Here is a 17476-nt window from a genome sequence, read left to right as displayed (position 1 = left end):
AGTAAATAATGACTAATCGAATACTTCAACTTGCGTTTCACTTGGCTACACTTCGACTATCGACACTTCTCAATTCAATACCACGTCACTCTGTCGAGGTACGTCTTATCCGGACTTATATCTGTATCCGGATCTCCTTCTCACGACCTTCATTCTTAAAAAAAGGTGCTCGAAGGAAGCGGCGATGAGTGCGCGCCGGTCGATGAGCGACGCCAGCGACGCCAGCGACGCCAGCGCGGACGACGACGAGTTCCTAAACGCGGCGCTGGACGAGCTGGTGGAGGAAGGCGCGTTGGCCCGTGAGCTGGCGCGCAGCGGCTTCTTCGGCGGCGAGTTGGACACAGAGGAGGCTCCTGCCGCCCCTGCGCCGCCGCGACGAGGCGTCAGCGCGAGAACAGGACGCGGTGGAGGTAGATCCAACGCCGCGCGGATGTTAGAGGCACTGGAGGCGCTTTCTCATGACGCGGAGGGGGGCGCAGGCGTGCCCCAGTCGCTCCGTGGCCTGCTGGAGCAGCTGCACGGCGGAGACGGTGGCATGTTCCCGCTCTCGCAGTTGCTACAGAGAAACCCCAGGTTCCAGCGGATGTTGGAGCAGGTCGGGGCCGACCAGCCCGTCCACACACAGATGGCGGGGCTCTCGGAGCTCTGCGAGACGCTCTCACTGTCGACAGAGGAGGCGCTGGCCGTGTCCGGCTTCAGCGTGGACAGCTTCGTGCCGGCGGTCGTGACGCTCATCCGAGCGCCCAGCTCCATGGACGTCTTGCTGCTCGCTGCTAGGGCGCTGTCCACCATTCTGGAGTTGTACCCAAGTACAGGTATCCAGAAAGCTACGGCGGAACACGTGATCCCCTCGTTGTGTGAGAAGCTGCTGGAGATCGAGTATATGGACGTGGCGGAGCTGGCCTTGCAGATCCTCGAGAAAATTGTGTGCAAGGCGGAACCGGCGTTGGCGTCGACGGTCACGAGTGTGGCGCAGCTTTGTGCCCAGTACCGGATGGAGGTGATTCAGGAGAATGGCATTGTGGCGCTGCTTCAGTTCGTGGACTTTTTCCCGCTGGAGATTCAACGCCGAGCGGCTCGGATTGTCTGCCAGCTATGCACGGACTTCCCGCTCTCGATGGAAGGCAAAATGCGCCAAGGACTGCCGTACATTACGAACCTGCTTCGGTCGTTTGACAATGAAATTCTGCAGAGCAGCTTTGCGTGCTTGCAGAAGTTGGGCGAGAGCACGGTGTTCTCGGAGAACTCGGCGTTTGCTTCGATGATTGCGACTGAAGAGATCTGCGGTCTACTTGTTAACAAACTGATGTCGTACGCGAGCTTGGAAGGAGCAGGGAGCAGTGCGTCGTCGCAGCTGTCACCGACGGGATACACGAGCATGCTGCGCTTTTTGTCGTGCCTTCTCTCCTGCGTCGTGAGCGATATGAGTGCATCAACGGTGGTACCCAGCGCGTCGCACTTGCGCTTTGTTAAACTGCCGCCTATTGTGACGGCACTGTTGGCCAAGCAAGAAGTGATTTCGGAAAACCAGTTACTTCGTGAAACGCTGAAGTTGGTGATCGTTGTGCTTCCCATTGCAGAAGAGCTCTCCTCGACGGACACGATTCCTCCTGAGATGCTCAATCTTGCGCACGAAATTTTGCCATTGATTACTCGAGTCTACGATGCGACCTCGCGCGCCGATCTGCGGTACGACTGCTTAGGGGTCATCTTCCGAAGCTGCTCGTTGATGCATGCTAGCCAGCAATCTTCCACAGCCCAGGGGCGCACAGAGCTGTCACGGCTGTCTGCTTTCCTTGCACGCGTGCTGCGACCCAAGCACAATGGTACAACGGCGATGTCTGTTTCTGGACTAGAGAAGGATCTCATCCCAGTGCAGCTTGCATTACGAGTTATTGAGGTCCCTCTACTGCATCCTGGCTCACGGGATGCGGCAAAAAACATTTTTGAGCGCCACGGCGTTGCAAGCATCATTCGATTTTACGCATCCAGCCCAGAGCAGGATGATGCAAGTGAAAGCGGCATGCTGGAAAATCAGACCACCTCGGCCCGGCTTGTTCGGGAATATTTTGGTGACGAAAGCTCGGCTGTGAGCGTAATGGCTCAGCTAGAGCACCTTGTGGAGGAGCTTCAAGTGGCTCTGTCAGCCAACAGCCCATCTGAAAACGGCCAGACCTCGTCACTACTCGATGTGCTGCTGAAACTGCGGGACTTCGTTGCTCAAGGAGAAGATTTCCTAACCGCACATGAAATTGCTCGCAGCGGGCTTGTGAAGGCACTCGTTCAGATTCTATCGGTTGACAAGGGCCAGCAAGCTTTTTCTCAAATGCTCGAGGTGCACGGCCCTGACAGTGGCGGGCTGGGATTCGTCACGTCACTTTTGCGATGTTTGCAAGATGCCATTTCTTCCGAGAATGATGCATTTACGGTTTCTTCAGCTTCGTCGGTTGACGTTGGGCTTTCGTCCGGTAGTGTCGCCACTGATTTGGACCAGTTAACGCAGCATATCAAAGTTCGTGTGTTGGTTGAGGAGATCAAGCCAACAGCAGAGCCCGACAATGAAGACCAAAGCACGCAACAAGCAGACTCTCGCGAGGAGCAGGAAACGGAAGATGCCGCTCTTCGATGGATGAAAAAGAGTTCGTCGAAGCGGAATGGAAGTAGCTACAAATTGAACAAGCGCGCTGTGCACGATACGGTTGTGCTTGTGGAACCTCTTGCTCGAATCGAAACGATGGAGGATTTCATTGCTGACAAGCTATTTGGAAGGGGCGGGAATGTCGAGTCCATTGTCGATGAATTGACTAGTACAGGCACTGAGAGTGAAGAGGGGGGAGAAATTGACGAGAGCGGAGAATTCGCAAACGACGTTGTTAAACCGCGGAGGGTGGTAGCACTGTACAAGGAACATGTTTTGCCGCCTGACATGAGCATTCTTGAAGCAATCGTTAAGTTTGGAGGCGCAGCAGCGGCTGGGGATGGGAAAGTGGATACAGAGCATGTGCCTGCGGCCGGGAGTGCGTCGGTGTCCCGATCTCGTATCTGGAAATCATCACCTCATGATATTTCGTTCCGAGTAGCAGCTTCACCAGAGTCAAGTTCTTCGGAAGATGCTGCCGATCCAGAGACTGCTGCTGAGGAGTCCAAGATCGCCATGGCATTCTCTTCTTCTTCACTCCCAGCAGTACCTGCTGTGATGGGTCAGTGGTGGGATGACGTGTGGGACCTGCTGCTACTCCTGAAGCTTGTGCGAAAGCAGTGCGTCGACAAGTCGTTTGGAGCTTCACTCAACTTTGTAAACAGTTATCTTAGCTTGCAAGTTCGGCGTGCTCTGCAGCAACCCGTTCGCGTGGTGACGAACTCCCTTCCGGAGTGGTGTTTTCGTCTTGTGAACGAGTTTTCGTTCGTGCTTGAGTTTGAGACGCGATGCCATTTCATGTACGCGACAACGTGTGGGTGCTCAAGGGCTATTCAGTATCTGTGTCGGTCAGTATGGAGGAAGGCTGTGATGGAAGAACCGGCCCCGACGCACCAAATGCGGTTAAGCACCACGGCAGGTCGGCGCCGCTACCGTGATGGCTCAAGTCGCACTCGGACAAGTGGCTTAGATAATATTTCGCAAATGGTAAAGCTTCCTCGGCTTAAGGTACGAGTGGCACGGCCACGCCTGTTACAGTCGGCGATGAAGCTGCTGGCAATTTACGGCGGCAAAAAGGCGGTGATCGAGATTGAGTTCCTCGGGGAAGTCGGTACAGGTTTGGGACCGACCACCGAATTTTTCACTCTAGTGTGCCAGCAGATGCAGTCAAAACAGTTGCAGTTATGGAAAGATGATGATCCCGTTGTGGCAGCGCCAGGGTCTTCAGCCAGCGTAGCCGTAGACATGGAGCAAAAGCGAGAAGCTCTTGAAGATGGCGTTGAGACTACTAGTACAGACCAAACTGCGAGCTCTCTTGCGATTCGAGGGTATCATCGTGTTGCAGTGTATCACTGCTCGAAATGCAAGACGTTTCACGTCCCGACCTGTTCGGTACACCGCCAACTACTTACGCACGAGAAGAAGCTGGGAGGCAAGGAAAATACAAGCAGTGACGAGCCCGAGCAAACCAAGTCAAAGAACGGTTCGTCTTCAAGATCGTCAGCTCGGCGGCAGACGTCGAAAAATTCCGTTCCGCAGTGTGCGCAGTGCTTAGATGACCACGACTGGCATTCTGATGCGACTTTATGCGAGTGCAGTACTGCTGGGTGCACGCTGAAGTGGTGGATTGTGAGTGCCGAAGAGGTGCAGTATCTTGCCAAGGTGTTCCCTCGGCATACGAAGAAGGTGAACCATCCGGTGCTGCAGTGCGCGCACTGTGACACGGTGAACTTTCCTGGCACGGATGCCGGCATTGTCGTTATGGATGGAGATCGCATGGTGTCTCGGTCTGGTCGGCGCATGTTCGAGAGGGACTATCGTGCCGTGACTAAGCATGTATCGCCTCTGTGTGAAGGCACGCCGTTGAACGTGATGATATCCGCCATCGCGCGAAATGATGTGGACATACTGGTGGAAAATCTCGCGCAAAGCCCAGAGGTGCTGGAGTCTGAAATCGAGTCGCTGAACTACCTGAGTGAAGCAGCTCTTGCGGGCGGCAGCGTTGGTGGAGGCCCGCCTGTTGTGGCTCCGTTTGGTCTCTACCCGAAGCCATACCTCAGTGAGCAAGACGCTGCTGATTCGGTCGAGGAGTCGAAAGCGGCCGACAGCACGGAGTCAAGCGATGCCTCCAGTTTAGAAGCGGACGCGGCGTCTCTCGGTGACGAGGTGGATGTGCTGGCATGGTTCCGCTTCTTGGGCCGTTTTGTGGGCCAAGCGATGCTGGACGAGCGGCTCTTAAATTTGCCATTTGCGCGGCCGTTCTTGCGCGCGCTGCGTGGTGAGAAGATGGTAGGGAACGGGGTGAGCGTGGGAGCGTCTCTCTGGTTCGTGGAGGAGCTGGATCCTGCGGTCGCCAACTCGCTGCGCTATCTGCACAACCTGGCGGCCAAGTACGCAGCCAAGGAGCAGGAGTCCGGAGGAAGCGCCGAATCGGAGGATGTTGCGGCGTGGACGACGGAAGTGGATTCTTTGTGTCTCGCGTTCACGATGGTCGGCGCCGACGATATTCCACTTGAAGCCGGCGGTGAGGATACCCCCGTCACGCTGGACACTTTGCATCGGTACGTGACGCTGAACTCGGAGTTCCTGCTGGACCGAACGATCAAGAGCCAAGTGCGCGCGTTCAGACAAGGCTTCGAGCAGATCTGCGGCGGCAGCGGCGAGCGACAGCTCTTCCGCTTCCTGCAGGCCTTCGACGTGCGCGAGCTCGAGGAGCTGCTGAGCGACCGCGGCGCTGGTAGCACCATGTGGGATCGCGACGGCGTCGACTTGCGCGAACACATGGTGTGCGACCACGGCTACACGGCGGACAGTCGTGCCATCGCCAGCCTCGTGTCGATCCTGTGCGAGCTGTCGGTGGACGAGCAGAGGCTCTTCGTGCGCTTTGTGACGGGCGCGAACCGCTTGCCGCTGGGCGGGCTGCGCCGCCTCGAGCCCAAGCTCACGGTGGTGCGCAAGCTCACGGAGGCGGGTGACGCCAGCAGCTCGAAGGAGAACGACGCCGTGCTGCCGTCGGCCTCCACGTGCACCAACTACCTCAAGCTGCCGGATTACTCCTCGCGCGACGTCATGAAGCAACGCCTGCTGTACTGCATCAACGAAGGCCAGTGCAGCTTCCACCTATCGTAGTAGCAACAGCCGGCGCGGCGAAAAGGTAGGCGTCTCAATGCGTCCAGCACCAACGTAGGTGACCCCTTGCCAGCTGGCGCGTAAATGAGCATTGATTCCTCCTCCTTCTTTCCCGACAGTTCAGCGCCGCTTTCTATTGACATGCCACGACGTCGCCTTAGCGGGGCTTCATGCTGCTAGCTGTAGATATTAATATAGCTGACGAAATGGCCGCAGCGCAGCGAAAGGAACGAACGGGATAAATAGTGGTTGCATATACGTTACAGAGCTAGTCGTTCAGGAGTGTATTTCGCTTGAAGAGACCCTATCACTTCGGGCCACTCGACAATGCACTACCTAGAACGGGGGGGGGAAAGTGTCTCGTGTCTACGCTCGACTCGATAAATAAACAACCAACTGGCGCGCGACTCCGGCCAGCCTTCTCCAAGTCCGCGCCACAGTAGTTGGCGTCACCTGGGGGGCGGTGCAAGGCCGCCGTCTCTCTTGGCTTGGCCAGACGACACCGCTGGTGTCTGGCGCTCAAGAGCGTCCAAATGGCCTCCGGTTGCGTCGTTCTTTCGTGCGAATCGGACGCGGCCTAGAAACTTTCCTGGCTGCGACGCAGCTCGTCGCGCGAGTACCAGACGCGACGCTTGTAGTCGGCGTCGAAGCTCGAGCGCGAGGGGATCTCCACGACATTCACGTCGTCGTCGAAGCTGATGCGGCGGTCGTGGCTGCACGCGCGGACGCGCAGGATGCCATCGTCCTCCTCGTCGTCCGTGTCGTCGTCCGTGTCGGCCAGTGAGTCGCACGTCGACGTGCGCGCGCGCGCCTTCTTGACCAGGTCAAAGGACACGCCGGCCTTGCGGGGCGCGCCCAGCTTGGCAATGGCCATCCAGTCGTCGTCGTTGTCGTCGTCCTCCTGCTCGGGGGCGCCGCTGCCGTCCGTGCGGAAGTACTCGCGCACGTTGACGACGCTCTTGGTACGTTGGCGCATGCTGATCGATGGGGGGTTCTCTGTTTTTCTGGTGTTTTGGAAGCTGCTAGACTCCGCTGCTGGTTGAGATACCGACTGCTGAGCTGAGAACGGTGCGTGTGGGGGCCTAGCAAGGAAGGAAGAGCACTGTGTCGCCACGAGTCCTTTCGGTAAATGAGAGCGCTGTGAGTCTGGACCAGCAATGACAGGGCGCGCGACACGACGACGAGCGGACGACCAGACGAGGCAAGTTCCGACCCCTATCCCGCGTTCTATTTTTGCGCGCTTTCGATTCGACTTGTGTATGGGCTGATGCCGTCGCGTTGTGGCCAGGAGCTGGGGGCCGCACGCCGCCCGCCGGCTGGAGCTCCAGGCGGTGGATTTCCGACGCCCCGTTGTCGCAGTGCGGGTCCGAGCAAGCGGAGGAAGGGGCTCGGTCGGCCGTGTTCGCTCTGCAGGCCCGAGCGCATTGTCGTGGCCTTTGCGGGCCAGAAGAGCCCGGACGAGCGTTTGTAGCCGTTTCCGGGTTGACACGGAAGGATTCGCCACCCAGCGGCGCAGCAACTCGTTGTAAGTCACCCCCTTTGGACCAAGGCTTGGGCGTTGTGGGTGTTGCCTGCCACCTTCGCTCGCGGCTTTCGGCCACCTACGCTTTCCAACGCCGTGTTTCTGCATGGTCAAGTTCCCTCCTTCCTCGTCTGCGAGGGCGATTCATCATGCAGACCGCGTGGGACGTGCGTCAGCAAGAGCTGAAGCGAGCGTTCCCTCCTGGGAATCACCCGCGTGTATCGGCGTGCATGGATTTTCACGGCGACAGCGGCAGCAGAGGACAGCAAAGGAAGCCGCTGCCCTAGATATACTACTGGGAGCTAACTCATTATCTGCACGCGTTGATGCCGCACGCCAGCGCCAATCTCCCTCCCCCCCCCCCCCCTACATGCGAAAGATATCGGAGCAAAAGTCTCCGTTGCCTTCGTTTGCGATGGTCCGACTGGCTGGACTGACTCCCCGTGCGCAGAGACGAGACGACTGGATAGCGGGCTAGGGAACCGGTCAGCGAGACTCGCTTCAACCACCGCTTGCCCTTTGCCGTGTCAACCTCTTGCAAGCCGCTGCGAGCGCGTTGTTCATGGAAAACTTCAATCCAAATCAGCGCCGCCGTGTGTGGTGCTGGCTGCGCAAGAGGCTCCGCTCGGCGTCCTGGGCCACCCGCCCACCGCTCGACAATGCAAAAATCAGCGCCAACTGGGCGCCACGCTGCCGCTGCAACCCGACGCCGACCAGGACCGCGTGCAGGTCGATCGGCGTCGTCGCTCGGGGCTCGCCGCAACCGCCAGCTAGCTTCCATCCTCCCCCACGATCGCATGGTCGAGTCGTCGCGGCGGTGCCTGTTTGCTAAGCATAAGTATACTGAAAACTTACTCGGCGACGCCTAGATAATGTAACCCAGGAGGCAACCTGGCGACGAACGCGCAAGCCGGAGCACACGCCGAGCCAATTCACATGTACGGAGGATCATGCAGGAGGATCATGTAGCAGAAGGATCACCCGGCGTGAGCATGAGCAAGGCGCTGACCAGCGAGATCCGGTCAAAAGGTCGCTGCTCTGCAGGAGGCAAATCCCCTATGTGTAGTAATAGCGCCTTGTCCCATTGCGTTGGGTTTCGCCTGAGCGCATGACCAGTGATACATGTAGAGAGCGATTTCTTTCGCAGTGAGCGAGTATCCATGTAGCAGGCAGCAGATGGCTCGGCCTGCGAAGCTTCGCGGCAGGGTTCGCCTTGACAGAAACCTGCTGGGCGTACAGCCCCGTGGGGTAACGGCCTCGAGCGCCGCGAAATCGCGACAGCAGGGCGGTGAAACGCGGAGTTGCAACAGCAGCCAACGACTTGAGCTGCGCGCCCGCTCGAGGGGACCACCATGTAGAAGTGCCCGCTCCAATCGCAGCCTGCGATCTCGAGGCTCCGAATGACAGCACGCCAGGTCTATAGTACGCCGCCGAGAGGTGCCCGCAACCAGCATGGCGGTCCGGCTCGCGTCGGCAATGACTTGCTTGGTGGGCGCCATTGGAACGGTCAGCCTGTGCACAGGATGCGCCGCGACAACGCGTCTATTATCCTACTGCTGGTGCTGTACACGAACTCCTTTTGCCTCCGCAACCTTCGATCAGAAATGGGCCAGCTCGTCACGATTGCTCGCGTGCAAGTTGCAAAAGGTGTGCATGTTACAAAGGCTACTGCTGCGTTAAATACATATAAGCCGGCTTTCAGAGCGCCGCTGCGCGCGACACCATCTCGATGAGCTCCGGCCGGTGCTGCAGCAGCTCGCGCGCCTCGTCAAGACAGACCTGGCCATTCAGACGATTAGCGCCAACTCGCAGTTTAAATGACGCGACAACAAGGTGAACGCACCCACTTGCGCTGGCGAGTGTTCTCGGCCCAGTCGCTGAAGACCTGCGTGGCCGCCATCTTGAAGCCGTAGAACCGGCACGGCTTGCCCTGCTGGCTGGCAAAGTCCAGCGTGCCCAGGGAGCCCACAATGTCGCCCGTGACCTGCAGCAAGGGTCAGAAAAAATCTTCCCGACAGCCAAAAATGGCCCAAACACCAGAAAAATTCACTAGACGGACAGACGCACCCCCGCTTCCTCGTCGGCTTCGCGTAGCGCGCTCTCGACCACGCTCTCGTCGTTCTCCCAGCCTCCTTTGGGCAGGATCCACTGCGTCGGGTGCTTGGAGCTCGAGATGAGCAGGAACTCGTCGGCATTGAGCCGCCGCCGCGAGACCACGATGCACGCTAGCAGCCGCGTGCAACCGTCGTAGCGCTGCTTGTCGCGTCCCACGCGGGACTGCAGCAGGCGGCTGGCGAGCCGCGGGTGGCCGTCGTCCAGCAGCTCCTTGCGCATACCTGAGGGGCTGCGCTTGTTGGGTGGCGACAGCACGGGCTGCACCACGGGGTCGTCCGAGGGGCGGTCACTGTCCATGGCGGAGCTCTCGGTCATGGTGCGAGACGCGGAGGGAGCAGGAATAGCTCGATGGGGGGTTAATAGCTGGTGTTCCTGCAGACACGCGGGGCTGCTTGGTGGACGCTATGCAGGAATAGCGATTCTGAACCACCTGGCGAAACGGACTTGGTTCCTGTAACGGTTGTCTCACGGATGGATAAATGCATAAATACATACCCTTTAATAGGTGATCCATACATTTTTAATTGTAGTATTACAATTGCATGCAGGAAATAGTTCCCTGTTATATTAGCATTGATGATAATGCTGCAGTCCCAAAACAAAACGGTGCTATCGCTGCGTGATTTTGCAGCGAAGATTGCAATGGGGACCGCCTCACCAGCACATGGCTACATCCGTAAGATGGACTCTGCTGGGCTACAGTGGTCTCTCCAAGCAGCAGGCAATCACTTGCTCTGCCCAACCATCGAAACTCCACTCATATCCAATGCAAAGTATATGCCCCGCCATCTCGACGTTGGTGGGCGAATTACTCGACATGTTACACTGTAGTAACTTACAGTACCATTCATATGTACAGAGATCCCTCTTAATACGCGCAGGGTTTACCGATTCGATTTACGAGGGAATAGAGATATGCACCCGGATATGTACTGGTTTATATTTCTGCAACGATCAGAAATACCGGTATATCGAAACGACGAGTGCGCTTATTGAGAGGGGACCTCTGTACATGTATTGAATAGTGTGTGTGTTTGCTTGACCGCTCCCAGGTGTCTCACAGTCGAGCCTACCAAATCCTGGTTTCCATGCTGGGGTGATCGATCACAACCACGTAAGCACCATGAAAAGCGATTGCTTAACCGCACGAAAGACTCTCTTCGGAGAAGTAGCAAGTGTCGATACCATTGCCGTTATTATAAACGATCCGAGGATTGCTTGACTCCGCTCGTAATCACCTCCTGCCGTCATTCGGGCCCAGCTTGGCACTCTGTTTGGCATCTCGGTCACTTCGGAATTCACCGACAACTACTCACACCAAGCAACCAACAACAACAACGACCACCACCATGGCCCCCGCCTCGTCCGACAACAAGATGACCTACCGCTTCCTGGGCAACTCCGGCCTGCTGGTCTCCAAGCTCTCGCTCGGGAGCTGGATGGACGTCAGCGACAAGTACACGGCGGACGCCTGGTACCACATGATGAAGCTCGCGTTCGAGAATGGCGTCAACTTCTTCGACAACGCGGAAGCGTACGGCGGAGGTGTCGCCGAGAAGAACATGGGAGATGCCATCAAGAAGGGTATCGAGGAGGGCACCTGGAGCCGTGAGGACTTGGTCATCACCACCAAGATCTTCTTCGGGGCTGGCGCCTTTGGTTCATTGATGGGACCCAATGAACAAGGTCTCAGTCGCAAACACATCATTGAGGGCACGAAGGCGTCGCTCAAGCGCCTGGACCAGGACTACGTGGACGTCATCTTCTGCCACCGACCGGAGCCCTACACGCCTATTGAAGAGACTGTGCGAGCCATGAACTACGTGATCGAGCAAGGCTGGGCCTTCTACTGGGGAACCAGTCAGTGGAGCTCAGCTCAGCTCATCGAGGCATGCGAGATCGCGGACCGCCTTGGCTTGATCCGCCCCATTGTGGAGCAGACCATCTACAGCATCTTGGACCGCTCCAAGGTGGACTTCGAGTACGTGGACCTGTACAAGAAGTACAAGTTGGGCTTGACCACGTGGTCTCCGCTGGCGTACGGTGCTCTCACGGGCAAGTACAGCGCCGGAACGCCGGAGGGCTCCCGTATGGCGGATCCCATATTCAAGGCTTTCTCCCCAGACTTTGCGGAGCGTGTGAAGAAGGCGGACAAGCTCAAGCCCGTGGCCGACAAGCTCGGCATCTCGCTGGCCGAGTTGGCGCTGGCCTGGTGCGTGAGCAATGAGAACGTGTCGACGGTCATGATCGGCGCCAAGACCTTAGCGCAGTTGGAGCAGAATCTGAAGGCGCTGGCGGCGGTGGAGAAGATCACGCCGGAGATCAAGGCGGAGATCGATTCGCTGGTGCCGTTTGTGCCCGAGCTGTCGAAGCCGGACGGATCGGAGATGATGCGTGCGAGGCACCTGTAAGCACTAAAATGTGCTGGATGCAAGTTGAAGTACTTGTATTTGTCGAGGGATATTTTAAGAGAGTAACACGAAGTCCTTCACGATGAAGAAATTGTCTTCTATCTCGTGTACCCCCCTTTTGCTGAGGCTCATTTACGTATTGACAACCCGTAGGCCTGCGTTACTCCCGGCGCATTAATCTTGGTCTTCACTTTCCGGCACGATCTTCTGCACACCTCAAGGTTCTGCTAAACCTGCTCACTCGTTACGGCACTGATCAGCACAGTAAGCGCCAAGTGTATCATGAGATGCCTAACTACAGACTGCCAGTCCAAGCTTGCACTTCCTGTACATGTCAGCAATCCGAACTCTCTCCAACCAATGAGTCAAGATTGCACTTGGCGCGTTGTAGTGGCATTGTTGTCAGGATATTCCGAAGTGATCGATAGCGTTGACCTGAGCCAAAACGTCAGCCTCTACTACTCGCTGGGGTGTCTAGATAATGTGCCACCGCATCCAAACAATGGGGATGCATCGAGATCAGCAACCTAGAGGAGAGAACAGCGAGTCACTACAAGCATCGGCAACGGCCTACAACAACATTTAAACAAGCAAACGATAAAGACTGTTTGCCTTTGCAATGTCCAGCTCAATGCAAAACTAGCTGAAACAACCGCTTACGCCTCTAGAGGTGGCGTCCACGAATCATGGCCACCTCATCAAGCTGGCCTAGCTTCGGGATGCATGGCATGAGAGCGTCGACCTTGGTCTTCACCTTTGGGGTGATCAATTCGACGACCTTCAGCGCCTCGAGGTTTTGCTTCAGCTGTTGGATAGTCTTGGCCCCCATCAGCACGGAGGACACGTTGTCGTTGGAGAGGCACCAAGCGATCGCGAATGCCGCCATGGAGACGCCCAGCTCCTCCGCAATGGGCTTGAGTTTGTCTGCCATCGCGACTCGATCCGCGAAGTCTGGCGTGAACTGTTTCCAGTAGTCTGAGCTCAGGCGAGAGCCGTCCGGGGTTCCGCTACTGTACTTGCCTGTGAGGGCGCCGTACGAGAGAGGCGACCACGTCGTCAGTCCGAGCTTGTACTTCTGGTACAAGTCGACGTACTCGAGCTCCACCTTGGAGCGCTCGAGCAGGTTGTACTCAGGCTGATCGACAATGGGGCGGACGAGGCCAAGACGGTCCGCGATGTCACACGCCTCCTTGAAATCCGCCGAGCTCCAGGAGCTCGTGCCCCAGTAGAACGCCCAGCCTTGGTTGATAACGAAGTTCATGGCCCGCACAGTCTCTTCAATCGGCGTGAAAACTTCCGATCGGTGGGCGAACAGCACGTCCACGTAGTCGAGCTGCAGTCGCCTGAGCGACGCCTTCGTTCCCTCGATGATGTGCTTGCGTCCTATGCCCTGGTCGTTCGGCCCAGCACCCACGAAGCCCTTGGAGCCCAGGTAGAGTTTGGTTGTGATCACGAGGTCCTCTCGGGCCCAGGTGCCTTCAGCAACGCCCTTCTTGATGGCACCGCCCATGTTCTTCTCCGCTAAGCCGGCCCCGTAGATCTCGGCGTTGTCGAACAAGTTGACGCCGTGCTCGAAAGCCACCTTCATCATGTCGTACCAGGCGTCCGCCGTGTACTTGTCGTCGAGGTCCATCCAGCTACCGAGCGACAGGCTCGACACGAGCAGACCGGAGTCGCCCAGGAATCGGTAGGGCATCCGAGTGGGAGCGTTGTCGGCAGTAAGGGGCATGGTGGCTTGTATTGTTGTTGGAGGTTGCTGGTGATTTTGCAAATGATTAATTGGCGTTCGGTGCACTAGAAACTTCCTAGTAGAAAGTCGCAATGAGTGGAGTTTCGGCGGCTGTGCAGTGGAAGAGATTGCTTAACCCCATTGAGTCGCTTTGAGAGATTACTTTACTCTGTGCGCGAGCTGAAGTTCACTGACTGCACTCGAATGATCCCATCGCTTCTCAGTGATCGATCGTGGGGGATTTGCACACAAGTCATGGATGTAGCCATGGATTTAGCTGCGGAGACTGGTGTCATATTTGGCAACTCGGAGGCTCCGATATCCGATAAGGAAGCCTTATAGGAAGGGTTCTGTGCTGTGAAGTCCATTCGCTGCAAGCAGCTAAGCGAATGCCTTGGAAGCTCGCAAAGATGCTCGCTCTACTCTCTTCCATTCTGCAGCGTAGAAGAATCTAAGCTTACGAGTTTAAACATTCCTCGTCACACCCGGGCAGGAGGTAGTGTCAGTACAAGTTGTATTATACAACAACTTTGCGCCCAGAACTATGGCTGAGACTTCCTCTCGGTGGCAGCAACAGCGACGAGGACGACGTGGACGCCCGCGCGCTGCTGGGGGCGCAACAGCAGGCGGACAACCGGACGCCCCGTTCAAGCTCAGCACGGATGACCGCAGCTTCCGGTTGATACTCAAGAGACCTGGAGATTTCAGGATGAAGGTTCTGTCGACCTCAGGAAGCTGCTGGATCAGGTGTAACAGCCTAAAGACGAGGCTGGGAGTGACTGTGGAGTTCGGACGCTGGACGACGTGATGAACCTCGCGGAGAGAGCGAGTCGATTCATGGGCGAGGACTTGCTTGAGTCTGGCGGCTGTGGAGGACCAAGATGACGTACGCTGCTGACGATACAGCAGCAGGGAGATGACCGCACGTACGTGGACACGTCGTTCAAGATGGAGCAAGCACCGACAGTGGTGAACGACGAAGAATCTCAACTTCCGGCTGACGTTGTCGAGACCTGGAGGCTTTATGGTGCAGAGTCAAGAGGTTTGGAGCGGCTGGAAGAAGCTGGTGCAGGAGCCGCGGGGTCACATGCCCACTGCTAGTGAAGCTTCTGGCAAAAGTGGAGCTATGTGGAGTGGCACAGATGACGCCACGCGACGTGCAACATTACCTTATGTGCGACACACTACGCGCAACACTCGCCATTGAATGGCGGTCGGTCGTTCAGATTCCAGCTCACTTTCCTTTTTCTTGTGTCAGACGCTCGTCCTTTGCGTGTCAGCGTTTACAGTGCTTATATATTCCTGCTTTATCGCAGTCAGTGGTCCATATGAAGATTTCAAACAACACCATCTTTCGACCGAGGGATCCAACCCTGTGGCGACAATTCTTCTCATCAGATCTGATGGACCCCAGAACTCGCCGCATAGCTGTAACGTCTCCAATACTGGAGACCAGTCTCCAATACTGGAGACCAGTCTCCAAATGGCAGCCTCTAGTCAATCTGCACTTTGTGTCTCTGCGTCATGGCCGATGAGTGCGTACCGCAGCCAATGCCAGTCAATCCGTTGATGCTTTGAGCCTGGAGGTGTCGGTCTAACTCGAACATGAAGAACAAGTTGCGACTCAACCAGTAGCCTTCATCACTGAACGACTCATTTACATAGCTAAGTACATTTGATTAATGATATTCCAGCTTTTTGCATTATAATCTACCCAGGGCGATCTGTGAAGGAGCAAATACATGTACAGACCGACGAGGCAACTGGAGGAATACACGACACGAATCACTGATGCTTTCTTCATCGTAAAGGACTTTGTCTTATTCTCTTATATCAGCCTGCGTGCGCTAAGTTATCCCTTGATTGATGCATGCACAGCACACACCAGTAGCAGTATGATGTTTTTTTTTTCTTCGTCAAGCATCAACACCACGGTCCAGGCCGTTTACAGGTGCCTCGCGCGCACCAGCACCAATCCGTCCGGCTTCGACAGCTCGGGCACAAACGGCACCAGCGAATCGATCTCCGCCTTGATCTCCGGCGTGATCTTCTCCACCGCCGCCAGCGCCTTCAGATTCTGCTCCAACTGCGCTAAGGTCTTGGCGCCGATCATGACCGTCGACACGTTCTCATTGCTCACGCACCAGGCCAGCGCCAACTCGGCCAGCGAGATGCCGAGCTTGTCGGCCACGGGTTTGAGCTTGTCCGCCTTCTTCACACGCTCCGCAAAGTCTGGGGAGAAAGCCTTGAGTATGGGATCCGCCATACGGGAGCCCTCCGGCGTTCCAGCGCTGTACTTGCCCGTGAGAGCACCGAACGCCAGCGGGGACCACGTGGTCAAGCCCAACTTGTACTTCTTGTACAGGTCCACGTACTCGAAGTCCACCTTGGAGCGGTCCAAGATGCTGTAGATGGTCTGCTCCACAATGGGACGGATCAAGCCAAGGCGGTCCGCGATCTCGCATGCCTCGATGAGCTGAGCTGAGCTCCACTGACTGGTTCCCCAGTAGAAGGCCCAGCCTTGCTCGATCACGTAGTTCATGGCTCGCACAGTCTCTTCAATAGGCGTGTAGGGCTCCGGTCGGTGGCAGAAGATGACGTCCACGTAGTCCTGGTCCAGGCGCTTGAGCGACGCCTTCGTGCCCTCAATGATGTGTTTGCGACTGAGACCTTGTTCATTGGGTCCCATCAATGAACCAAAGGCGCCAGCCCCAAAGAAGATCTTGGTGGTGATGACCAAGTCCTCACGGCTCCAGGTGCCCTCCTCGATGCCCTTCTTGATGGCAACTCCCATGTTCTTCTCGGCGACACCTCCACCGTACGCTTCCGCGTTGTCGAAGAAGTTGACGCCATTCTCGAACGCGAGCTTCATCATGTGGTACCAGGCGTCCGCCGTGTACTTGTCGCTGACGTCCATCCAGCTCCCGAGCGAGAGCTTGGAGACCAGCAGGCCGGAGTTGCCCAGGAAGCGGTAGGTCATCTTGTTGTCGGACGAGGCGGGGGCCATGGTGGTGGTCGTTGTTGGAGGTTGCTGGTGAGTTTGCAAATGAGGCTGCGGTCTCTGATCGATCGGAAAGCTCCAGCCGCGACTTCAATTTAGCGCTCTATTGAGTGCTCGGTGGTTGTGCTGTGGAATTGATTACTTGACCCCGTTCGGGCTGCTGGGGGCGGAGGGTAATCACATTGAGTTGGTTCATCACGAGTTATTGAAGAAGCTATTATAGTCCTTGTAGACTTCTCGTAGTCAGCGCGTGCGTGCTCATGTTTGCTTAACCGCTCGAATCGCGATTACTGGACCCCCTCCTCAAACGATTCAACGGGGCTCTCCTATCGTACATGTAATCTCACGTCACTTGAGTCCGCTGGTCTGTTTGATCACTTCGGAATTCACCGACAACTACTCACACCAAGCAACCAACAACAACAACGACCACCACCATGGCCCCCGCCTCGTCCGACAACAAGATGACCTACCGCTTCCTGGGCAACTCCGGCCTGCTGGTCTCCAAGCTCTCGCTCGGGAGCTGGATGGACTTCGACGACAAGTACACGGCGGACGCCTGGTACCACATGATGAAAATGGCTTTCGAGCACGGTGTCAACCTCTTCGACAACGCCGAGATCTACGGCCGGGGCCAGGCGGAACGAAACATGGGCGCTGCTATCCAGAAGGGTATCGCTGAAGGCACGTGGGGCCGTGAGGACCTTGTGATCACAACCAAGGTCTTTTACGGCTCCAAGGGCTTCCCCGAGGGCCCATTCGGCAAGGGACCCGAGAGTGGTTTGCCGCCCAACGAGCAAGGTTTGAGCCGCAAGCACATCATCGAGGGAACGAAGGCGTCGCTCAGGCGACTACAGCTCGACTACGTGGACGTCATCTTCTGCCATCGCTCCGACGCCTTCACGCCAATCGAGGAGACTGTTCGAGCCAT

General features: G+C 56.8%; 3 protein-coding genes across 3 annotated transcripts; 1 reads left to right on the top strand and 2 right to left on the bottom strand.

Moving 5' to 3' along the window:
- Positions 1-184: 184 nt before the first annotated feature.
- On the top strand, positions 185-5767 carry KRP23_86 (E3 ubiquitin-protein ligase TRIP12; the record flags this gene model as incomplete). The annotated part of the gene is made up of 1 exon (XM_067893971.1): positions 185-5767. One exon carries the CDS (start codon positions 185-187, stop codon positions 5765-5767), a length of 5583 nt encoding a protein of 1860 aa, XP_067750641.1.
- A 577-nt stretch (positions 5768-6344) lies between these two features.
- On the bottom strand, positions 6345-6743 carry KRP23_85 (uncharacterized protein; the record flags this gene model as incomplete). The annotated part of the gene is made up of 1 exon (XM_067893858.1): positions 6345-6743. One exon carries the CDS (start codon positions 6741-6743, stop codon positions 6345-6347), a length of 399 nt encoding a protein of 132 aa, XP_067750640.1.
- Positions 6744-8987: 2244 nt separating this feature from the next.
- On the bottom strand, positions 8988-9719 carry KRP23_84 (Nudix hydrolase 21, chloroplastic; the record flags this gene model as incomplete). The annotated part of the gene is made up of 3 exons (XM_067893744.1): positions 8988-9068; positions 9133-9273; positions 9357-9719. 3 exons carry the CDS (start codon positions 9717-9719, stop codon positions 8988-8990), a joined length of 585 nt encoding a protein of 194 aa, XP_067750639.1.
- Between the last annotated feature and the right edge of the window lie 7757 nt (positions 9720-17476).

The sequence above is a fragment of the Phytophthora ramorum genome, assembly GCF_020800215.1.
Source record: "Phytophthora ramorum isolate Pr-102 chromosome Unknown Phyram_PR-102_s0001, whole genome shotgun sequence".
NCBI classification, from domain to species: Eukaryota; Oomycota; class Peronosporomycetes; order Peronosporales; family Peronosporaceae; genus Phytophthora; species Phytophthora ramorum.
Note: the sequence above shows the minus strand (reverse complement) of the source record. Positions and strands in the feature narration are given on the sequence as shown.